The sequence below is a fragment of the Dermacentor andersoni genome, chromosome 8, assembly GCF_023375885.2.
Source record: "Dermacentor andersoni chromosome 8, qqDerAnde1_hic_scaffold, whole genome shotgun sequence".
NCBI classification, from domain to species: domain Eukaryota; kingdom Metazoa; phylum Arthropoda; class Arachnida; order Ixodida; family Ixodidae; genus Dermacentor; species Dermacentor andersoni.
This window is the reverse complement of record NC_092821.1, coordinates 15,838,129-15,863,229: the sequence shown is the minus strand read 5'-3', so window position 1 is coordinate 15,863,229 and position 25,101 is coordinate 15,838,129. Positions and strand designations below refer to the sequence as shown.

The following is a 25,101-nucleotide window of genomic DNA, read 5'->3' as shown; positions in this document are numbered from 1 at the left end:
CATTTCATTCAGATGGCTGTGCACCTAAACGGTGTTCGTTATGAATGCTATAGTGAACCAGGACTGGTACACTAACCTAGTGAGGTTCTTAACCTTACGGCCCTTCTAAAGCGGAACTGCATTTCTACCTAAAATATGAACAGTGGTTGTGCATATTCTGTGTGCGATGGTCGTTGTGCCCACCACTCTAGCCTGCGCACAATTCGGAAATCTTTTATTGTGGTACATGTTAATTTAATAAGTACCATAAAAGAAAAAAAATGTTTGTGGACTGGTTATTAGAGCGTCGGGCTGCTGAATTGGCAGGCGAAGGTTTAAGATCCTCTGCCGGAAAAGACTTTTAAATGATGTTGAATCTACTCGGAGAGAACCCGACCAGCGACCAATAATTGAGTGGCAAAGAAACTTTAATAAATCTGTTAGATATTTACAAAATTAAAATCCATTCCAACACCACAATGTGATAATGTGGCACGCCATAGTGGGGGACTACGGATGAATTTGGGACTCCTAGGTTTTTTTTAAAATACACCCCAATTAAATGAATACGTATTTTTGCATCTCGCCGCCGCCGAGATACGGCCGCCGCGGGCCTGGATCGAAACCACAACCTTGAGCTTGGCGGGTGGGACAGGTACTGCCGCGTCAACTGTAAACGGCAGAGAGAAGGAAAGGTCGTATAGATAGGGTTGACCCAAGGCAGCCCTGATTGACTACCCAGTTCTGATTTGGGGAGGGGGACATGCAGAAGAGAGCCGAAGAGAAAGATGAGCAGAAACGAGGTAACCGCGCACACCATACAGCCGTAAGTCAGCCATGAAGGCGTGCTGACTCAACAAAGTTGAACGGAGCTGTGTGCCGCTTTTGTGAATGTATCTTGTTGCGCATAGAAAGTGATGCGGACGAGTGCTTTCGTGACGACTGAACTCGCAGAGAGACAGACGCCCACAACTACCAGCTTTTGGAACGCTATCATGTAAGCACGTCACCGCATACGCGAGAAAATATTTCCAAGGATGTTAGGATGAAAAATTTAAAAAAAAATCCCGTGAGTTTCGTCTTTTATTTTTTTCGTTGTGATGACATGGAGCAAAAAATTTGTACAATGTCCCGGATCCAGAAAGATGTCGAGAGCCTGAAGTGGGAGGAATATAAATATTGCGCTGGTTTCACACAAAAACAGATAAGGTTCACTAAGAGGGTGCTTAAGAATTGAACAACATAGAGGCAATTATATATTATATATAGTTCTGGAGCTTTCAGGTCGTCATTTGTGATGTATTACAAGAATAATGCTATTGAGTTGGGGTGAAACCATCGCGGATCATGAACACTCACGTGGCTCACTATCTAATGCCGAGAGCAGCGGATTAAGTCTTTCGAAAATATTCCTCACTGATTCGCGTCACAGCTCCAAATATAAGCGAACTATGCCGAAAACACACTTGGTAGCTGCGGACGGACAGCGACCTCCTCCCCTTTGTACGCAGGTCCCCGAGTCCAGGACAGAGTGGTAGAGACAGCCCTCCCCCCAATGACTGAATCGCGCAGCGCGTGAGATTGTCTGCGACACGTTTGACGTCGCCGCCGCTCCACACACCCCTGGCGACCGGCCACCGTCGGTTCGAGTACGCGTTGCAAGACACCGCCGCGTGCGACTCGTATCACATGATGTGGCGGCCGAAAGGTGGCGCCAGGAGCAGCGCAGGCGTCCTGCTCACAGCTCCTCCTTCTGCTTGACGCTGCCCGCGTGTCCCTCCTGCTGCCAGAACTCGTGCGGCAGGATGCCCATGAAGTAGTCGGGCTGCGCGGCCACTTCCTCCTTGGTGAGCCGGGTGTCCTGGTTGACGTCGCCCACGGAGATGAGTCTCCAGGCTTCGCCCTCCTCGCGGTCGTGGCTGGGCAGCACCCAGTCGCGCATCTCAGCCTCGTTCAGCGCGCCGTCCTTGTCCTTGTCCATGTACGTGCTGAAATGGCTCTGCTGCGCCTGCGCGCGGAGAGCGAGAGAAGAAAACGCGGTTAGCGAAACGCACAAGAGGGAATCACCCTCGGTGGAGGCCAAAGCTTGCCTCTGAGCTCCCCGACAAGTCACTCTCTCGGTTACTGCACACAGGCATGGCTACATCGGCGTTCGTTAGAGCAAGTTTAGTACCGTAGCGGGCTGGGCGGTGCAAGAACACTTGTCTTTTGTGACCGTCAGTTTACTACGTGATATTCCCAATCAACGTCAAGATTACTACAACGCAAGGCATAAGAGCCAGCTGCGACATTTTCACTTGTGGCGTGTCGAGACAATTTCAAACCGCTTTCAAGAAAGACAACCCGGGGACGACTAGAAGGTTACTCATGAAGAGTAAACCTTTCGTAAGCATATCTCATGTTTGTTATGTAATTCTTTCACCGAAACGTTCTAGGCAGCGTTTGGCTGTGGTCGGCAGTACACAACACTACACTTGCACAGACTGTATGGCTTCTCTATTGTCATAAGAAAAGGACGTCAACGCGACTGTTTGAGAATGCACGTTCAGCGCTCCTAAGACAGCCACACAGAAGCACTTAAAACGTAAAAAAGCCGCAGGTACCCGATGTCCCACGTGACTTAAGTGGACGCTTTAAAATCCCTGCGGCAATCTGGGAGACAACACCGAACTACACTTTGTTAATCTTGTGTGGAGTAACACATTATCGAGCTTTAAGTTACATCATATAAATGTTCAGAAGTGACAGCACATTTAAATTAAACTATTTTTCATAGAAATAAGTATTCTCGCCTCAAAGGCGAAGCACTGCTTGCGATAGCAAATTATTAGACTCCTTCACGCAGTACGGTTACATTTATAAGCTGTACGCATTCGCTTACTAACTAAATTAACAATGACTGTGTCACCCGCGTAGAGGCAAACACGAACACATCACTCGATGACCGCGGATACTAGCTGACAGAACGCTGGCGTCATGAAGAGCGGCAGCAGCGGCGAGCGAATTCGTGCAGCCTCTTGCTTCAACGCGATCTAGGCGCGCGAGGACACAGCGCACACGGAGCCATCAGCTACCTCAGGTCGGTCAGCCTTCGAACCCACCACAGATTACCACAAAGATGGGACGCGCGCATCTGCGCCATGCGCAGCCGAGGGAGACGCAGGTCCCCCCTTCGTAGGCTGCTCACGCCTTCCCTTCTCACCCGCCCTTGCACGTGCGCAAAGTTGGCGCGCACCGTCCCCATCTTCCTCGCTTGCGCAAGACGCCGCTCCACCAGCGCACCGTCCTAGGCTCACCCTCGCATGCTTTCCTTCGCACCTACAGCGCGCGGCCGCGGTTTAATCGCGCTTGGACTTTACACGGAACATGGCGATGACGGCAGAAATTCGCCCGGAGTGTTCATATAATTGTTATCGCAATGAAAGTGCAGAGCATCCCTCAGGAATACGAGTTAGTAGTTTGCAAGCTACTCGCCACAAGTAATAGCATTTACATTTATCAAGGAAAAGAAGGCGAGAGGACGGAGCGCTACCAACAACCATCCAGTTTGATTGCTAGCGAAGCAATATATAACCACAGGTGAAATAGTGCAAAGGATAAATTTAAAGACGCGTAGTAGCGCTCTGTCCTGCCACCTTCTGCCGTTACTTTCAGGTTGTGCGACAAAAGAAAAGAGCGGGGGGCAAGCTTTTGCCACGATGAAGGTATGTTTAGTCTTCAGCCCTAGCAGCTACTCTGTGGCACTTACCCGTGCGGTTCGGTCGATTTCCGTGGGGTAACAAATACCTTCGTGATTCCCGGTTTCAGCAACTACTCGAATTTCACGCGCTCTTTTGACGGTGAAATAACTCGTTGGAAACGGGTATCGAATGACAAATTACCGAATCATTCGTGTCATAGGATCGCTTACCGTGGTCTCATCCGAATTGCTCTTGATACATACACGAGAAGTTCGTGTATGCATCAAGAGCGATCAAGAGCGATCCACGTAATGCGGTGGTTGTGGTCCACCTCCCACCGTCATCAAGTAGTTTCTTTACCCACACTTGAGTTAAAGCTACACACAACTTCCCCTATGCTTCGATTGCCGTCATATAGTTGTGCCTAACAAAAGTCAGGCCCTCTCATTACCGTTCTCATTCATTGCGGCAAAGCAACGATTTTGATCACCGACTCAAACTACACGTGAAACGCCCAGCGCGTATACTGATCTCGTATAAACGAGAGAGAGGGGAGGAAGGGGCATATGGTAGCGCATACCGGTCCCCAGTTCTTGTCCTTGTCCTTCTCCGGTCCGGAGACGCGCTTCAGATGGTCCATGTACTCCTCGAACGAGACGATGCCGTTCTTGTCGGTGTCCATGAGCTCGATGGCCTCGGTGACCACCACGCCGCGCACGCGCTCGTCCTCCTCGGGGTGCAGGAAGCTCTTGAACTCGGCCTTGTCCAGGGCGCCGTCGTTGTCGAAGTCGGCCAGCTTCCAGCGGCGCTCGGTGCGCTCGAGCATCGCCTTCGCCGCCTTGCCCTCTTCGCCGGCCTTCTCCAGGTCTGCAAGAGGCGCAATCAGTCGGCGCGGGAAACGTTCAGCATCGGCGGTATGCGCGAGCACTGTCACCACTGGTACGTGTTGACCGTAACCACATGGGAAATATAACAGGAACAAGTGAGCTACTCTGTTCGGCAGCGGTACGCGGGCTTCAACGAGAACAGAGAATTCAGTGGCCATTGTGTGACACTTTCAAGCGTCCTCATATATAGCTGCAGTGGTCGTGCAAAGTGCAGGCATCGTACAGCCATCAATAGAGTTAAAGAATTCAACTTAAATATTTTGATCGATTGAACGCATAGACATTGGTCGTTCAAGAGCAACAGAAAAAAAGGGGGGGGGGGGGGAACACACGAAGCTAGCGGAATGTTGTTCAAAATTGGACAATAATGTTTAATGAAATACTACTGAAGTGTGTATTGAAAGGAACCACCTGTGTGTTCTCTTGTGCTGTATCAAGGGGCACAAATGAGTGAGGAGCCGCGAAAGATAGCTTGCCTGATATTTAAAAATAAAACAACTATTCTGGCAAACAAGACAAGCATTTCGCGTGCGCGTAACGCGCGAGCTTATGTGTCGGCGATGCTTTGTCGACGTTTGTGACTGCATCAACAGTGCGTTAACGTCAACACGTGGTTATAAGCAGAATGACTCGTATATCGAACTGCCACTGCAAGACCGCACGCACGGCATGCAGCGCAATGAGCCCTGTAATTAATTATTAACTTAATCGACGAGTAACCAAAATAAATGAACAACATTAGACACCCTTAATAAAAATTAAATTCTCGGGTTTTACGTGCCATAACCATGGGATAGAAAGCATGCCGTAGGGGGCGGTCTCCAGAATCATTTTAACCACAGGGGGTTTCTTTACGTGCGCTCAATGCGAGGTGCACGAACCTTTTGGCACTTCGCCCCGGTCGTAATGCGTCAGGGTTTTGGTACCGCACCCTCAGGCTTAGCAGCGCAACACCGAAGCCACGAACGCCACCACGGCGGGTAACGTTAGAGAGCTCCGTAACAGACCTGATACCAAAGGCGCCATGCTTGGAAACCCCGAAACATGCACCGATGTAACAGTCACGTATTAAACCCGCACAGAAAACTGAAACGAAGAAGACACGCACTTTCCAAGTAATAACTCGAAAGCGCGATTTCGCACCGCTACTTCTCTGGTCGTTAAAAATTAAATTCGCCTCACATCCGAAACACTGCCGATACTGCTCATTCTGGTGAAAACAGCAAGTGAAGAACGTAGTTATCTTCGTATTTAAATTTTCCACGACTTTACCACGTTTAAATTCTTCCGAGATGGATTGACAGACCCGATGTGTGCAGGAAACCAGCGGATTTAGATCCCTTGGCTGTCCATCTCACCGATCAGCTGGGCAGCCCTTTTGCTTACAAAGCCTTTGGTAAATTAAGTGTCTAATGACCATATTAATGTCACTGTAAATTTGCGTCCACTTATTATTCCTTAATGCCAATCATATCGTTACTTGTTCCGCGATTGTCGTGTCTTTAGTTATGATTGCAATAGCATCTCGAGTGAGACCATCTGCATCTACTATTACTACCGTTAAGGCTTTCCTTCCTCTCATCCATCCAGCATCTACAAAAGCCGCGTGTTTTCTGCCGTGTTCCATCTCTTACAGGAGGGCTTTGGCCCTTGCCTTTCTTTTTTCCAGGTTGTGCACCGGGTGTATATTTCTGGGGAAAGACGTCGTCTTGATTATCTCTCTAATGCTATCTTTTAGTTCTACTGTGTCTTCAGCTGAAATTTTGGATTCGGTTGGGCACCACCTTACCTCTTCGAGTATTGCTCTACCTGACCTTGTTCCAGAGAGCCTCTCTCTGTGGGCAATTTGCTGAGCTTCAATTATCTCGGCTAGCTATTGTGTTGCGGAGCCCCAGACTCATTAATTTACCATCCGGCGTGTCAATCGGTAACGCAGCTGCACGGCGACTTACTCTCCGTGCGCTACGCGACCAGGACCTCAATAATATACAGGAGGAGAACTGGGACCAATTACTTACGTATAATGAAATCACAAAGCATTACCACATGAACGGAAGGTAATTCCCAGTGCCACACGCTTATCTCAATAGAGCTCAAGCGGCGACTCTGAGATTGTTAGAGACAAGAACTTATCCGAGTCAAAACTTTAATTACAAGCTATATCGAGAAAGAGAGGTACCAATCCAATGCGAGAAGTGTAATGGCATCATTACTCTGGATCATACGCTTCGGTAGTGTCCTGCGTCTTTCACAGACTGTGGCAAGGAAAGAGACTGGTGGCGGCGACGAGTCCCTCACAGTGGAGTTCTTTTACATCAAGTGTACAGGTCGTCCAGGAGGCCCACGATACGGCGGTAAGGTTAAGCGAAGTGGAAGCCGCGTGCGTCAACGTAAGGGTTCATCTTCGGGACCTGAATAAAGTTCATCATACCATACCGTACCATACCATTCTTTATACCATAAGACTTTACCTAGCGTATTGTGCCCTTTCTTTACGAGTCAGTCTTCCGAGCATTATTTCCTAGTATATGTCAAGTGGAAGTGTGCTGTTTCGTGTTCATGTTGCCCATTTGTTTATGTAAAGAATCGTGCTTTGTATGCATAGTTTACCATCACATGACCGATTCCGTGATTTTCTATGCCTAACTATGCGTGTATACTTTCATTATTCGTACTTATGTCAACCTTCACGGATACTATAATGAAGCAGTGCTCGCATATATTTCTATTGGCGCAACTGATGTCCCAAGCTGCCACTCGTGTGGCTGGCGTCGTCAAGCTGCTTAGTTTAGAATGGTATTCAGCCGAGCTACTGTTCTTGTATAAGACGAGTTTGAACAGCTAAACTTAAACACGGGACCAAGGTGAAGGACTCGTTGACAGTTCAGCGACGTCCTTATCGATTTCTTTATTATTATTATTATTATTATTATTATTATTAAATGCGTGTGCAGAAGTTTGCATCATCGGTGATGCTCGTTACTCCTCTTAGGCAAACGGCACATAGCAAAGATAGGCTGGCTCAAACAAACGATGTAGAATATTAACATAAACTCTAAATAATTGTCAAAAAGCGCTAACGCGAAGTTCAGAAAGTTCAAATTTCCCTCTGGACACAGTTGAGCTTTTCAGACAGGCGTTTAGCTTAGCAGCTTTTACGCGCTGCCCCTTCCTTCGCAACGAAGGAAAAATAGCTTCACGAGATTCGGTCAGGCACATCAACAGGAGCGAGCTCCGCCACTGACCTCTGTCTGGGAAGGAGAGCTTCTTGTACGTCTCCCACTTGAGCACCTTGACACCCGGCACCTTCTCCTGCATCTCCTTGTCGAAGTAGAGCCACTGCTTGTCGATGCTGTCCAGGATGAGGCGGCTGTGGAACTTCTTCAGGTACTGCTTGAGCTCCGCAGAGTTCACGTACTTGTCGCCATCCTTGTCCAGCTCCTCGTCAAAGAGCTTGTGCAGGTGCTGCTGCACGACCTCTGCGTCGGGAAGGAGCAATGCGGAACCGCAAGAAATATAAAAATAAACGTCGCAGTTTCATCCGAAAGCTGCAGAAGAATTGTGAGCGATCGCAAGGAATTACAACTCTAGACAAACTAACGCTCTTATTCCACTAAAGAGAAACATTTAATCAGTTTACACTGCTGAAGTACAATTTGGAAACTACTTTCGTCAATTTCCCGGTAATAGGCTAATTATAACGAGAGAAGATAAAGTTCCGCGCTGCATTCTGCAAATTTTGCACCGAATCCCCAGAGCCGGTATGCGAGTGTGTCGTCGCGGATTTTAAACTATTTTCTCGCATTTGGGCCATCGATGTTGAGTAAAAGTTACCGAAGCTCGTTAACTTCATTCGTTGCCTCCTGTGGAATACAATTTAGTCCACCTTTATCGTTAACAAGTTGACTGTCATCGTTAACTGCCACACACACACACACACTATATCTATATATATATATATATATATATATATATATATATATATATATATATATAGAGAGAGAGAGAGAGAGAGAGAGAGAGAGTATTTACTCGTGTAAGGCACGCACTTCTGTTTCGATATCTTGATTTGGCGCGGACCTTGCACAAGGCAGGCTTATGGCTAATCACTAAAATCTCGAACAGCGGTCAGATCTACAGCCCCGCAAATACATGAAATAGAACTGGGGGCTGATTATGAACGCGTATAGGGTAGCCGACCGATTTTGCGGACACGGACTAGTGGCATCTTTTAGCGGCTTGCCGGAATTGACCAGAACGCTAGAATTCGCGTCACGCCCAGCGAAACTTTATTTTTATATTTTTCGCACTCCAAATTGCAGTTGCGGGCCTTACGCGAGGGCGAGCTCTCACGCGGGTATATGGGGCACATTCATGTGCATCGACTCTGGCGCATGTGAAGGATAAGCCACGGAACTTTTTTTTCTTCCTTTCCCCCAACGCTTCCGCGCCTCACGCTCGCTGCTGTGCGCTCGTCCTCAACCCTCCCTCCTCCTCCTCCACATCAGGCCACGTGATTTCCAACAGAGCGCGTTGGCCGCTCCGACGCGCCCGCCGGACAGCAAATGTGGCAAGGGCGAGCCTGGAGGGTCGCATTAATACGGAGCCGCACTAGGTACAATGTGGCAACGTGTGTACTGCCCATTGGATTGGCATCGGGATCCTGTCCTGTGTGCACTAACATGTGCAACAAAGCTTGTTAGCTATGAACGAAATGTCCGCATACATCTAGATAAGAAGTACTGAAACACCCGATCACTTCGTGCCGCCAGTTCTGGAATCGGGCGCGTTCGGCATAATCGCAGCTTCACGGAACTTCGCGATGTCAGGCTCGTGCCGCACACGGCTCACTTCGGCAGCCCCTCTATATAGGCGTGCAACTTACCAGCTTCTTTTAAATCGGGAACAAGGAGCATGCCAACTCGTCAATTCCAACGATTACACAGCCACGACGCAGCTGCAGCAGGACAAAGATGGACAAGTGCCTGCACGGCCCTATCCGACGAGGCCACGCCTCCTGGCTGATCAAACTATGTGGCTCATCCTTCTGCGTGTTTACCGACGCGTAGGTTCCCCGTGTAGAGCATCTAGAGGAATGGCACAGCGCAAGCTTCCGCAGCCAAATGAATACAATGCGGAGCGTTTTATTGATACAGACAGCAGAACTAGCCAGCAAAATATTTTCTCTTTTCGTGTTTAACATAATATTTCCTAAAAATTTGCCCTCAAGTTTCGCGACGTTTTGCAATAGCGAAATTCGAGCAAATAGGGAGCCCGCGAAGAAAAAGGGTTTCGCAGAATCTGTGAACTAAAAGTGAAATCGTATCACGCCGCAGTAATTGCGAGTACAGCTAAGAGGTACGGCAGCATACTTTGAACGCCTGTCACTATACCGAGCGGCTAAAAAAATATGATGGGAACTTCCTCAGAACCCCAGCGCGAAGCAACGACACGGGCAGATTTCCTATTGGTGTTGTCACTAAATCTTTAGCTGTGTTTTTCAGGACTCTCCAAAGTAATAGGAAATGTTAGATAACTTCGCGATACTCATTGCATAGTATACGACGGCGTGAGGTGCACTTCAGGCTCCATCGAGCTGAACCGATTCTAATCAGGACGTAGGATAATGTAGTACATACATTAAGTCCGATTTTTAAGAATATTGACGCGTCTACTTATTTATGCTTTTCTCGGGGGCTACATTTTGCCCGCTAACAACTTAAGGTTATCGCTAAGCGCAAGACGCGCTCGCATAATTTGGAAGTTACGCCAATGTTGTCGTTTCTTCTATCTGTTGTGTATGTCCTCGCCGAACCTCGTTATTATCAGACTGCATGCGGGACACAAATTGTCTAGTAGTTTTCTGAAACCACGCGGCCACCAGCGATTACACTGGTGCCTGCGACACGTGCTGTATAGAAGCCACGCGCTTGACCCACTGATAAGATTTTCGACGCTCGCCAAATGTGTTCGCCGCCGTCGTTAAGTGCTTCGAGTATCACTTGCTTTTGTGGGCACAGGTTCGCCCGATAAAAGGTTGGTTTCGTCAATCACAGTTTTGCTACTGTGTTCTTCACCGTTACTGCCACGTCACAACATCGCGCGAGCGTCGACCGCACGGTTATACATAACGGCGATACCTACTGTTCAAAGCAGTCTTCAGGGCAAGCGTCGCCAGATGCACGCTGATCTCTTAAGGTACGCACACGCCGTGCCGTTGTTATCGGTGAGGCCTCACTGCTTGGCGCGTGCGCGAGAACGAAAAAGAAGAAAAAAGAAGAAAAAAGAAAAAAAAAACGGAAATTTGTCGGCATGCGCCAAGAGTCGTCAGAAATTTGCGTGAACACCGAGGCCTCTGAGATAACAAAGCCAGGACGTACGCACGCATAAAGAGGAAAAGTGCGTACAGCAGACGACGCTTGCGCTGAGGACTGCGTTGCACGCGTGCCCATATTATCACCGATCTCGCCGCTTCTGGTTGTTACAAGGCGATGACGTAGCGTGCAGTCGACGCTCGCGCGACACTGATAAAAAAAAGCAGCTCGGAGGACGCTTAAGCTTCGCCTTTAAGAGTGGAAGGTGATAGTATTCAAAGATCCCCACTGCTTCTCGAGCGTCCCGGCAACTGCAGCTTATGTAGCTGTAGTGTTCACTAGGAATCGCTGGCGCCGAACGCTACGTACGAAGCCGAGCTTTCTGCTAGAAACGCGGCCGCTTGCGTGGGCTGATCCCGGAGGTTGTAGGCAGCCTAGCCAGGAATTTACATTATTTTCTGGCTTCCGTCACTGTTTCTCACCCTTCATATTTAAGAGGAAGGTTTAGCTCGGGCCCAACTGCGACGCGGTCCATTCAGATACATGTGAAACGCAAAAACATTTTTCTCAGATAACCCTTGGGACGATTTTGATGAAATTTGTTGCATTTGTGAGAGAGAGCTAAATTCTAGTGACTGTTGTAGCAGAATTTCGATGCAGGTGCTGAATTTTATGAAACATATTTTCAAAAATTGAAAAGTGTAAAAAAAATAGACGCACGAAGTTTACAGGTTCATAATCATAGCTCTGCATAAAAAACAGACATCGCGGTTCTGTAAACGGAATCCATTAGATCATTGAAAGCGGACAAATTCGATACGTCATTTTATACCTTACGTGAATTTGTTACGTTGTGTACAAGCGTTCTGCAAAAGGTGTATTTCCATATTAAATTTTTTTACATTGATGTGTAACATATCAATTTTGTGCGCTGTAGATATACTATTATATGCAATTCACGGAATTGTATTATCAATTTTCGTTGCTGAGTTACAGAGTTGTAAACTTCATAATTTCGTTGTTTGAAAATTTTCGATCTTTGCCAATTTTTAATAAAACATTGACGACCTAAATCAAAAATCCGAACCCAACAGTCACTGGATTTTAAGCTTTTCCTTTAAGTGCAACAAACTTAGTCAAATTTGGTGCAGTGGTTGCCGAGAAAGACGAATTCTTCTTTTGCATGTATTTAGATAGGAGCACCCGAGCTAAAGCTTCCTCTTAAGTCTGAGAAGAGTTAACATAAGAGGAACCCGCTGTCGGTGTGTGCTTCATGACATTTGTTTGTGGGCTGTTATTCTCAAAATTCCGAGGAATAAATTAGTCAAGAGTGGGATACAAGGTGTGAGCAACTTTAGTAATAGAATGGTGCGGCAGTAATACCCTCACATACCGCATGTCGTATAGCATGGCGTGCTATATACATATACCTAAATATATGCGGCATGTTTCGCTCACGGACAACTCCACCGGCGCCGGATTTTCTCTGACACAGTGCCTTTGTTTTTCTTATTAACGCTTTCGCGTTAAAAAACAAAAAACAGCAACGAGAAACGCCTGATCGTGCCGTGGTGGTCAAGCACCACGGAGACGACGGCCCAGCCTCGCGTCTCATTCCGAGTTCGCGCGGGGACGCCTTGCGTTACGTCACCCGTGCAAGCTATCTTCGTGGCGCTATGTGAGGGCGAACGAGAGAGACGGAGAAATGAAGCAACTGGGAAAAGCGGCAAATGAAAGAGCTCATCTCTCGCGGCTTAGCTGAATGGAAGGGGCCATTCGAAGGGCGCACCTGTGAGTCGCACGCTCTTCCCGCCCAACTCTCACGGATGACGCCGAATAATAAACAACCGAGCAGGCAACCAACAGAGGCTGCCCGCACCGCGGCCGCTGGTGCGCCGGCAGCTGCGAACGCCGGGAGACGGTGCTTGCGCCCGGCCGCGCTGGCTGCGTGGCCCCAGTTGACGGCCGTTCGGGCCGCGCACTCGCAGGAACATTGCTGAGCCCGAAAGGGCTTCGGGAAACTCGAAAAACGGGGCCGAAGAAAACCGTAAATTTCGAGACGTCACTACGGAACGTCGCTCAGTGAACACGAAATCCTACCGAAATGTGCTACCGAGTGTCCATGTGCTCGGCATTGTGTTTATACACTCTTTAAACGGTTGCACCCTTTGGGGTGTATATCTGCCACACAACTACCCTCTTGGGCAAAGTTACGCCCTTTGGCGTGTATCTCTGCCACAACAATAATCGTCATCTGCCTTGCTTGCATTTCTTGAAAACGCTGCGCCCGCTACTTTCCTGTCGGGAATGCTATGTCATGCTGGTAACGCGCATGCCGTGCGTTACTGGAAAGTACCGGGCTCGCCGCGTTAAAGAAAGGAAATGCGGACAAGACAGACGACGTTTACTGTTGTGTGGCAAGATTCGACTCAAAGGGTGTAAGCTTTTCTTAGAGTGTGTGATGATGTTGGATACAGTACAGCGTACTTTGGCTGTGAAATGTGTAGTTTCTTCTGTGCACCTTAAAAACAATCATTGTTAGGTCGCCCATTACATACGAAGTGCGGCGTGTGCCATTGGCCATGTTTCAAGTTATATATTTCGTATTCGTGGCTGCGTTATGCAATACCCACACTCTTAAGCAAAATAAACCCTTTTGCCACACAACGACAACCATCATCTGTCTTGTCCGCATTTCCTTTCTTTAACGCGGCGAGCGCGGTACTTCCCAGTAACGAACGGCATGCCTATTATGAGCATGGCATAGCATTCCCGACAGGAAAGTCGCAGGCGCGGCGTTTTAAAGAAAGGAAACGCAAGCAAGGCAGACGATTATGGTTGTGTGGCCGGTATACACCCCAAAGGGTGTACTTTTGCCTAAGAGTGCAGCCTCTAGGAGCCATGCCAGGCACGTTCCCTTGCCTTTAGCCCCAGCGCCATGGCAATCGTGGCTTGTAATTTACTGTCAGAATCAAAATATTCGAATTAAATATGCAAAATGAATCTAATACCGTCCGCCTTTACGAGCGCACCATAATGCACCGAGAAAGACAGCAAAAAACAAACTAGCGTGAACGTGTGTATTCTTTGAGGTAATAGTTCTGCGCAAACGCTACCGTCACCGGGAAAATAGTAATGAGTATTACACTGTCGCAATAACCTGAACAAGTCGAAGGTTTCACACGAGATTTTTCATTTAAGTTATTTGTAAAATAAATTCTGAGCTGTTACGCGCTACGACCACGATATGCTTATGACGCACGCTGTAGTGGGAGACTCCCGAATAGCTTAGATCACCCAGCTGCGGTTCCTTATGGCGCAGCCACTGCAGGTTACACCGGCGTTTTCGCAATCCGCTCCCACCAGAATGCGGCTGCCGAAGCCGGGCTCCAACGAACGCTCGCCTCGCAAAAACATTTCCGCGTTCTGCACGTGTTCGAACAGGGAAATAGGAGTCGGCGCCGCGTTAAGGCTTCTTGAGCTGTTGGCAAAACATTTTTACTGGAATATTAGCATACCGTACAAGAGTCGGTCTAGTTAACTTTGAAAGGTAGAGCAAAGCGACACGCCAAACCAGCTGATAAACTATATTCTGTCAAACTCTTATATTCGTTAACTTCGCGGTAAGATGTAGAGTACTGCGCGAACAAGTAAAAGCCAGACTTGTATTTTGTGGATTTCGCGCAGTAACTTCAGCCCCAGTGAGTCAGTGCGATGTCACTAATTTCAAAGTAACGACTACAGCTTAGTTTTGGGTGGCGATATTAATATTAACATGTTTCACGATAGACCACTTTGCAGAAACACATTGCGGTTACTTGAATCAAATGCTTGCATTAATACAATTACTGCTCTTACTCGTATTCAAGATAACTGCGAAAGTTTACTCGATGTTTTCATTACGCATTTTGACACACAAAACATTGAATCAGGCGTCATCATTGCTCACGTCAGTGACCACTTGCCTATCTTTCTACTTGTTAGTTCACCTGTGTTGCTTTCACGTCTTTCCAAAGATCAACACTTCACATTTCAGGATATTAACCCATTCACACTTGAGAAATTTCACAACGAAATATTGCGCATAAACTGGCAAGACGTGCATAACGAGAAAGACTGACAAAGCGTACGAGTTGTTTTTATCCTTTCTTCAGAGCGCTTACAGAAAGTCATTTAAACGCAAAAAAAAAGCCAAAAAACAAGGAAACCTTAGATTACTGACAGTACGTTGAAGTTGATCAAACAAAAAGATGCTCTTTTCAAGCAATTCCTAGGCACAAGGGACACAACAGATTTAGCAGAGTTTAAAAAATTCCGGAATAAAGTTAATGGTACTCTAAGGGTAGCAAAAGCACAATATTTCGAGAAATTATTTAATGAAGAAACGATAATGCGAGCCGATATCACGTGGAAAAAATAAACAGTTTACTTCGTGTAAACAATCAGCCAGAGAATGCAGCAGAGTTAGAAATAAATAATCAGCCGACATCAGGCACGGCATTGGCTGACGCTTTTAACAATCACTTTGTATCGCTGGTGAATAGTTCCTACGATCCTCGTCGCACAGAATACATAAAATCAAATGTCGTCGAAAGTGCATTCCTAAGCCCTACTAACACTCATGAAATCTACAGCACGTTTCTTAGCCTTCGAAATAGCAAAAGTTGCGACATCGATGATTTGCAGATTCGCCCAGCTAAGCATGTTCTAGACCTAATCTGTCCTGTCTTAGAGCACGTGTACAATCTTTCATTGGCGAATGGTATATTTCCTCGGCGCATGCTAATAGCGAAGGTAACAGCACTTTTCAAATCTGGCGACAGAAACGAGCTCTCAAATTATAAGCCAATATCGATCCTGCATATTTTTTCTAGATGTCTCGTGAAATTGATTAATACAAGAGTTACCTCTTTTTGTAGAAAGTACAATGTAATTTGAGATTACCAGTACGGGTTTAGAAAAGGTCCTTCAACAGAAATAGCTTTACTGATGAAAACAATTTTGCGAGGCCTTGCGACACATTAAGTTACTCTCGGCGTCTTTATGTTTCGAAGGCTTTTGATACCATGAATCTCAACACTTTAGTAACAAAACTTGACATTTATGGCTTTAGGGGAACATTTCAGAACTTAATTAGAAGTTATTTGCAGTACAGGTACCAGACCGTTGTCGTAGGTAACAACTGTTCAAAAAAATTTGCCTATATTCGCTGGAATTCCTTAAGGGAGCATACTAGGACCGCTATTGTTTAACCTGCATATAAATCACGTAACTAATATCAATACCGGCGCACAATTTGCTATCTATGCTGACGACACTAGTTTATGTATACATAAACTTCTAAGGACATGAAAGAATTGATATGTGTTGCTAATGATACACTAGTCCAAATACGCAAGTGGAGCTTATTCAACTCATTAACTATTAATACCACCAAATCAAAAGGCGTGCTTTTTCAGCCAAAAAACAAAAAGCATAGCATTGATGGACATCTAAGAATAGGTACTTCTTTCATAGACATAGTACCATCGGTTAAAAGCTTAGGTGTCATATTCCAAGAGAATATGCTATGGAACGACCATGTTAACATATTGCTAACAAACTTGCACGAGTTGTTGGAATACTAATAAGATTACGCTTCCTTTTACCATTAAGAGTGAAGCTCCTACTTTATAATTCTCTTTTTTATCTCATGTTAACTATTGTCACCTCGTATGGGGCAAGACGACTAGCAATAACATCAACATTTTATATTTATTGTAAAAGAAAGCCATCCGTGCAATTTCAAACTCTTCATTTGATGGCATACGGATCCTCTTATTTGCAAATTAGATATAGCACCGATAAAATCGGTCTATAATACAATTATGCTAAAACGGTTTTTAACAGAAAGAAAAGATAGCACTAATTTTGTCGAGCACCTGCCTGTCAAGGCTAACATTAAGTACAAGCAGTTTCAGTACATGTCACAAAGAAACTTGGCATATTTCGCACTCAAGAACTAACCACGGGAATCAAATGCTGCGCCATGCACTGCCATCCCTACTTAACTCTCTTCATTAATCGTCATACTTATTATCATTTCAATTAGGTGCCCAACCTTGCCACTCATACTGTCATTCGCGTGTATGCTCAGTGCATTTCTTTGTTTTCTTCTGGCGAACACGCATTCTAAGCTGTAATTGCACAGCGACTTATTTAGTTTTGTATTTCTGTGAATGTTACCCGTAAATGAAAATTGATTTATGTTGTCTGCATTTTGTTGTTTTCCTATTCCTGTTTTTCGTAACTTGTATGACAATTACAATTTCTGCATTCATGTCAATTTTTCGCCGTAGTGCGAAAGTAACTTTGGATAAATAGTCCCATTTATCCACAGATTGTGTATATTTATATTGGTTTTACCAATACATGTGCTCATGTTGTATGTATGCACGCATTGCTACGTGTTGCCAAAGAAACCAATAAGGGACACAGACGTAGTCAATGCGATTTTATGGCTTTTTGTCTGTGCCCCTGTCCATCTGTACGTTGTATAGATACGAAAATAAAGTTCAAGTATTTTCGTTTCCTTTCACATTTTGAAGGCTGTGGCTCAGTAAATATTCTCGATACTTGGCAAGTTCGCCTACTTGCCCTTTGTAACGATACTCAGAATGCGGTGTGGTCTATAGTCAGCGAAAAACACGTGACAATGCCCTCGCAGATGCTGACGAAATTAACGGCGTCATCTCGATCACGCAGGGAACGCTAAGGGACCACCTGCAATGACACACTGGACGGTGAAAGACGCCTAGCTTGAGCTAGCGTAGGCACAGAGCAGGCTCCGTCCAAAATAATTTGCTTCAAATAAGCGTGGAAGCATCGCGAAAACCTCCTAAACGGAGCAGCTGCTGAAATAAATGATCGAGTAAATGAAATACAACAGCGCCTTGTACCGGTTGCCGAAAATAACGCGCGGCTTCTCGAAGTGGCCAGACGGGGCACCGCGCGCGGTTGCCAGCGGCGTGCCGACAAATCCGGGGCTGGGGCTCCGGTCACCGCCGCCGACGACCCGCTTCTTCAGAGGGTGGCAACGAGAAAACCACGGAATTACCAGCCCGTACGGCTTTAACAAAATTGGCTCAGCACTGCACATCTATAACCAATTTAGCTAAAGTGAAATTTCGTCGCCGTTCCGTGTGGCGTGCTACAGTCTGTTCTAGTTTATCAAGTTTCTTCTCACCGTAAAAGTGGATCTTTTTTCCACTGTTGTAGGGAGAGCGTAATTTACTGACGCAGCTCGAGTTATCTTTCCGGCGAGTGTCCATCGAGGCCGGTGAGTGCTCACTGTGCGCGTGGAAGCAGCTGCGCACACAGCTGCGTGTTGCGACAGACGCAAGCGGGCGCTGCGAAGACTACCGCAGACAAAGAAGGCCCTCCCGAATGTTGGGCTAAACGATTAAGTTATGGGGTTTTACTTGCCAAAACCACTTTCCGATTATGAGGCACGCCGTAGTGGGGGAGTCCGGAAATTTCGACCATCTGCGGTTCTTTAACGCGCACCTAAACCTAAGCACAGGAGCGCTTTCGCCCCCGTCGAAATGCAGCCGCCGCGGCCGGGATTTGATCCCGCAACCTCGTGCTTAGTAGCCCAACACCGCAGCCACTAAGCATCCACGACGGATAAATGATGGGCTCTGCCAACGTCTACATTCTCACCACCTCGGCACTGTTTTGGACGCGACGTCCCGAAAGTAGGGCTTTCAATGCAGGGAACAGGTGCCCATTCGTACCGGATAACAGCACGCGGTTTCACTGGCGACCACGTTGTCAGCACGCGTCTGTCTGTCTGCCCTCGTGATTTGTACTCGAATAATCTCGGGCACGCCGGTCTGCTGCTGTGCTCTCCCTTCTTCGGCGCTCTGCGCATGCGTCATTCCTGCTCTGCTGACGCTCCTTCCGTCGTTGAACCGGCGTGGATTGTTATGGCGATTGTTTTACCTGGTGCACCACCCTCTCTTCTAAAAAAAAAAAAAAAATTACGGAACTTACTTTCGGAACGTCCTTCGTAACTTATAGACAACGGAAGCCAAAGTTTGGGCATGCTTATTCGCACCCGACATTTCAGAACATTAGTGAGCGCCGTAACGATGAATATGTCGCTCGATTACAAGCTGTGTTGTGAACGCGACACACAACGCTGAGCTGTGCTTAGCGCAGAGAGCAAACCTTTTTAGTGCAGCTTCTCCCGTCCGTTCGCTGTCGAGTTAGGAACCCAGATAAACCAGTCTATAACCAAGGCCTTTGTAACGTTGTAAAAAATTGCAATCTCGAAACTCCTGACGCCTCCTCAAAAACAAAAAAAAAACGACGTTTTATATTTAGTTTCCTATACTGGAAAGTAAAAATAGTCGGCAGTAGACTGGATCCTATAAGGAACGTTTTTGTCTGTTGTTTTAGCACACAGTCTTGAAGGCGACGAAAGTTTTTCAACTGGACGCATGGGTCGGCATCAGCTACGCGTATGTCAGCAAAGGAGTCGCGAATAAGATAGACTTATATAACGAAAGAACACGAACACGCGGAATAAATCTGAATTGTCAACAAAATACAATCATTAACCGGAACGTGCTACGCTCAAGCTACCCAGATGTCCACGGCGTGCCACATTAAACCAAGTTTGTTAAAATTTTGCTATGGTGTACAGACGCAGTGCACTAAACGCGCTGTGCCCGCTTGGCAGCGACGTCGGCAGCTATGACAATGAACAATTGCGCGCGAGGGAAATAAAGAAGTAACGACGTGGAACAATACATTCGCGAGAAGGACGGGGAAACAAAACAAGGACTCGGAACTGGTCCGCACGCTCGTCGTCCATTGTGCCGTGTGCAAAAGTGCGCGCCTGTTCGCTCGAGCTTCTCCATCTGCGCCGGTCGCGTATGGATTGCACACGTGATCCTTACCTGGCTTGGGTGGCTGGTAGAACTGCTGCTGCTGCTGCTGCGGCTGACCGGTAGGCGGCGTCTTAGAGGCGTCGTTTGCTAGACACAACGTGGCGGCCGCCAGCAGCAACGTAACCAGTGTCGTCTGCATCTTCCTGCGAAAAAAAAGAAATACACGACAACGTCAGCGGGTTGCATTGTCTCAACTCCGCGCAGAAGAGAGGAATGCTGTTATTACGGCAAAGCCGCGGACCGCGAAAGCTGCATGTCGCTGGCAGCATATGCTCTTAACACGCTCCCTGCCAGTAGGTTTTTCGAAGGAGCAAATGCTTTCCGTGAAGGACATGTTCACCAGAAGGAGTGAACAGCACGAAGAATTAAGCGCCTCCGTTTTACCAAGACGACTCGTTAACTACGGTCACGTTTCACGTGCTCTTGCCAAGAACTGATATTTGCCCGTGCACGGAACAGCTAGCCGAAGTACATCATGGAGGCAGCAGGCGATGTTCTCGAAACAAGACAGGGTAAATGGCGGACCGACACGGAGTCGCCGAAAGGAAATACTTGAATGCCAGTGAAAAACGCAGCAGCGAGCGCGATGACGGGACAAACTACGTTTCGCGAATCCGGTATCCAATCGCGACTTGGGACAAAGCTTTTCCTTTCCGGTGATTTCTGCAATGTGACGATAGCCTCCACGAGGGGGCGTCGGGGGTATTAAAAATAAATATAGAACGTTCGACCCCAGAGAGCGTGAACTAACAAACAAAAGGCGCAGGCTGCGGGCTCGGCGTCCAGGATCGTGTCGCCGATTGTGTGGCACTGCTACGACTGCACGGTCGCGCTGTCACTGAAATACGCGAGCAGCGGTCAGAGGGCGACGTGGACGAGCGCCATTTGCTGCGCGGCAGTGACGTCACGCGGCTGTCCTTGACGTGTTCAGTGCCGATTAGAGGACGGGGGAGGGGGACACAAAAAAAGAAGGTGATGCAACAAAGCATACACTCATTTTTTCTTCTTCGCCGAGGTGGAGCTGTAAGTAGTATAAGCTGTGCGATAATCAATACAGTGTAAAAGAATGAGGTGTCCTATTGTGTACGGCAGTTTTTCGTGCAATATGGAAGCGAGAGTCGCGCACCGCCACATAATTTTAGGACGCAACACACGTTAGCTTCGCCAGGAAAAAGCAAACGGCAATTTCAACATTATTCAATTGCCACATAATATTTAGGAATTGTTTTCGCGGCAGGCTGAAAATACTATTTGGTCGCCGCGGTCAGAGCAGCTAACGTCATCTATTCACTGCAAAATAATTATGCAGATCAGTGCCTGCGAATGAATTCCGACCACCCGGGCATGCACGTGCTCGTCGCCGAGCAGAAAGCTTATTTGGACCGCGTTAGCCAATCACCGTTCTACAACGAAAGTCCGCTCTTCTTGCGACACGGCGCTCGCGGCGAGCCCGCGTGGAAAAAGGAGAGACGGGCGCGAACGCAGCACTTCCGCGCCAGCTCGCCGTCACGGATTTGCACGCAGCCTGCTCGGCCCCGTGGCTGCAGTTTTCGCTACGGGTATCGGTGTGTCTACGCAAGAGCCGGATACTGAACTTGGGGCGCTTGAATAGCCGTTACTCAGTCGGAACGGCTCGAATACGAGGAAGCGGTTCGAAATCCGCGACGGCACACTGACGTGCTGGCGCCAAATTCAGAACGTGGAGCTTTGATAATTTTCGCTAGCAATAATTGACCCATTACCGCCAAAGTACCGGAACTGTAACTTTGAAAGGACGCTTAGTCCGTGAACACCGCTTCAGCTAGCGCTCCTCTAACGAGCCCGAGTACGTTAATCGCATTACGTCCCGATTGGAACGAGGTCATCGAACCCACGGTCTCGCCGTTACAGCCAGAGAGCGACCGATCCATCGACGCGGTAATGCGGCCCGACGTCGAGTGACCCCGGGAGCGACGCCTGGCTTCCAACGCCGCGGCGACGAGTGGCTGCGGGTTAATCGCGGACAGCCGGACAGCGTGCGAGCACCCGAAGTACGCGAGCGTCGTTCCCTCATCGAAACGCGGCCGCCACGTTCGGCAGTCGAACCCTCGACCTGAGCAGCATGACGCCGTATAGCCACCGCGCGGCCGGTTCGACCCAAACCGCGCGGCCTTTGCGGCCAAAAATATTTAAGCAATAACGGGCCGTTTTTGCATTCCTTTACATAAATAGCTAGCCTTTAAACATTGGTGCGGTCAAAGCTCGAATATGCAACCACAGTATACGGGATCCCCGTCAAGCCTCGCAATGAAGTTTGAGGCTCCTCCTCTCTTCCCGTATTACCCGACAACGACGTTCCGCCTTCAAAAGTGGCGCGCACGTTTGTGAGCGTGTGCAACTCGCCCGTACAGCGGGTCTCCTCGAACCGCGCTTTCGTGCGCGCGCGCGTGCAGATCGCATACGGCGCTGCGGGGCCCTCGAAAGCGCGTCGGCATGGCGCGCTAATCGGGCAGCACGCGATGCAACGCCGAGAAACGGCGCTTGACGGGCATCGAACGTTCTCCTGGCGCGTAACGCACTTCGTCGCCAGCTCATCGGGCGACTTGGCGTAATAAATTCGTAGATAAAGTGATGCGTTACTCCCGACACGTGGATAGATCGGTCCGCAACGTGGGGACTAAAATGCAGCCAAAGTATACAGTTCAAGTCTCGTCAAACGCGTATTTTCCGTTCCTCTATACGTTTATTCAGAAACCAAGGTCGCGAAACGTCTTTGCAAACTCCGCGCACAGCCGAACTCCTTGCCAGCCATTAGCCACAAACTCGAGCCAACGCACGCTGTGACGCGTTGATGTGCGAATCGACCGACTCGATCGAGGTGCGCTGCAGTCACGTTCACCGAATCGGTGCTCTCGGGGAAGTTCGCGCGTCTTTCCGTCTGGCTAGGGGAAAATAGAAAAAAAGAAAGAGATGCCCGCAGCAGAAGGCGCTCTTTTCCGACACACGCACGGCGGAACTGTCCCGCCAGCGAAACTGCGGCTCAGTCTCGCTGGGAGTCACAGTCGAGCCACGGCGGCGGAGGCCGCGCTTATCGGAAACGGAATCGACCTCCGCGATCAAACGCGAGAGAGAAGAGCACATCTGCGGCGGCAAGCGGTGGAATCGGGACGTTTCGACTCGTCGGGTCTCGCGAGCCAGCGGTGGGAACCGGTTGACGAGAGAACTCGCGACACCGACGAAGCACGCGATACGGGCCGACGTGGCCGATGGTTCGCCGACCGCGCTATCGCGGCCCTCCCCTCCCCCCCCCCTCTCTCTGCGCGGCGGCTGTGCCGACCGGGCAGCCCGTCTCGCGTAACGGGTTCCCGACCGGAGAAGAGCTGCTGGTGCGACACCGGCTTACGTAGACGCCCGACGCCGCCGGTGTTCCGAGAGTGTCCCCGTGCATGCGTTAGTGGAAATTGCGATGAAGCAATTTAGCACGGCTCTAATCATAATAGTAATCATAAGAATAATAGTAACCACTATGTTTCAATATTTGTTCAGAGGCAATTATGCCAGTAGTCGGTGTTTCGCAAAACGACGACGGATGCGGTGAAAGCGTCTGTAGTCGAGACTGCTGTATCGCCGTCGCAAAGTATGATGACCGTAAAATAGTAAGTAAACGAAGGAAAACGCAATATGAAGTTGACGTTGAACTTTGCATCTATTTAGCGTGCGAAACTATTTCCGTACTGAATTGTCGGTTGCATCTTAAAAGCCAACCCAAGACCTCGACCTCACCGTCGCGTGTCAATATTTTGCAGCCATACGCAAACGGGGCTAAAGGAACAGCCTGCCGAGAAAGAAGTGTTCGTGACAGAGTCCTTTTTGCCATCGATAATCCGGCGCCGTCCAACGAGGCCCGCTAATCGCCCACAGCTTTCGGCGACGTCCTCCCATTCGGACAGCGCCGCCTCGGAGGCCGGCACGACGCGGACCGCCCGTTGGTCTCGGATGAGCACAACTCGCTGCGTTGGGGACGAGCACGCGTGGGAAGCGAGAGCAGCGAGCGCGTGTTCACTTCCTCGACCCGATTGCCGCACGCTTCCACGTACGTGTACGATACCGGCCGCAAATGTAGTTATACCACAGGTTGTTAGCACAGGTGAAAGGAACGTAACGCTCGTACAGAAGCCCACGACAAGGCTTAACCGAGTCGCGCCGTTTCAAATGTCCGCCGCAGTGTAACCGTTTGCGGATTCTGCGGGGGATTCGAACGGCGCCGATGGGTCGCGGTGTTGTCGCCTCGCGCCGCCAACGTCTGCCCCTTCGGGATGCGAGAGCGGTAGAACGCGGGCACTGCCGGCGGCAGCAGCAGACGGCTTCGTCTGCCCTGCGCGCGACGCGAACGCTGGATGCCGGCGCGCTGACCTGGCGCCCCTGCAGCCGAAGCCCACGAAACGCCACTGACCTAATCGACTCCCGGACAGGCCCGGCAGATGCGAAACGACCCATCGCTTATCCATAGAACGCTTCGCGTGAAGGAGCTTGTGAATTGCCTATCAGGTGCACATGTGTGCACCGCATCGTGTGTAACACAGAGTCGCGTGGACAGCCTTTGCGGCGTTGTAATGTATTGGGCTATTGTATAAGAGTCTCGCCATGCACTTTGCAAGAAGCGCCTGCCGTGTTCGGTATACAAAAAAAAAAAAAGAATAAAGTTAACGTACATGTTCTGCCGTTGCCGTACTCGAAAGTTGAGGCCTCACGTCACTCCCAGGGTCCCGTGCGCGCGGCCATCTTTCCTCGCTACAGCGTGACGCTTAGCGCAGAAAGCACGTCTGGAGCGCTGACCAGTGTTCCATCGCATGACACTTGATGTACACTGGCCAGACCTCCACCGACGACACGTTAGTGAGGCCAGAGTTGGCAGCGACCCCCCTATGATTTTGCAGGAACTGGGAGGCCATTTCGATAGCTTGCTATTAAAGGCGCTGTGAAGATGTTGCGTTCCAAATGGAGCGACTTTACGCACCGTTGGCGATCGATGCCCCCCGGATGGCTACCATACTTTCCCTCATCTTACTCCACCGTATCGACGAACTTACGCTGTTATTCAACTTCGTGCTAATGCTTGCGCCGAATCTCGTGCCGTATAAACTCGAGAGGAGCACTGCCCTCCGGAAAAGTCGCTGCGCGAAGCGGCAACCGTCCGCACCGCCGGCATTCCACGCAGCGCCGCGCATTCGGCGCCCGTTACATCTTCCACGTGCGAGCCTCCTCTCCGCTCAGTGCAACACGTAGGCGACACGCCCTCGCCCACCCGACCGCCACGCACTCGATG

At 48.8% G+C, this 25,101-nt stretch overlaps 1 protein-coding gene across 1 annotated transcript; it reads right to left on the bottom strand.

Annotated features, from left to right (window-relative positions):
- Positions 1 to 1,044: 1,044 nt before the first annotated feature.
- Positions 1,045 to 24,508, bottom strand: LOC126526644 (calumenin-A-like). The gene is made up of 5 exons (XM_055068325.2): positions 24,488 to 24,508; positions 19,806 to 19,939; positions 7,792 to 8,025; positions 4,240 to 4,526; positions 1,045 to 1,987 (listed from the first exon to the last, which is right to left on the bottom strand). Coding segments are annotated over exons 1-5 (927 nt in total). The 5' UTR covers positions 24,490 to 24,508; the 3' UTR covers positions 1,045 to 1,717.
- Positions 24,509 to 25,101: the final 593 nt, after the last annotated feature.

Excerpts from the sequence above, each read along its gene's own strand:
- LOC126526644 (XM_055068325.2), bottom strand. Across the intron at positions 8,026-19,805 it reads CTACCAGCCACCCAAGCCAG|AGGTCGTGCAGCAGCACCTG; the intron begins GTAAGGATCACG and ends TTCCCGACGCAG. Across the intron at positions 1,988-4,239 it reads AGGACAAGAACTGGGGACCG|GCGCAGCAGAGCCATTTCAG; the intron begins GTATGCGCTACC and ends CTCCGCGCGCAG.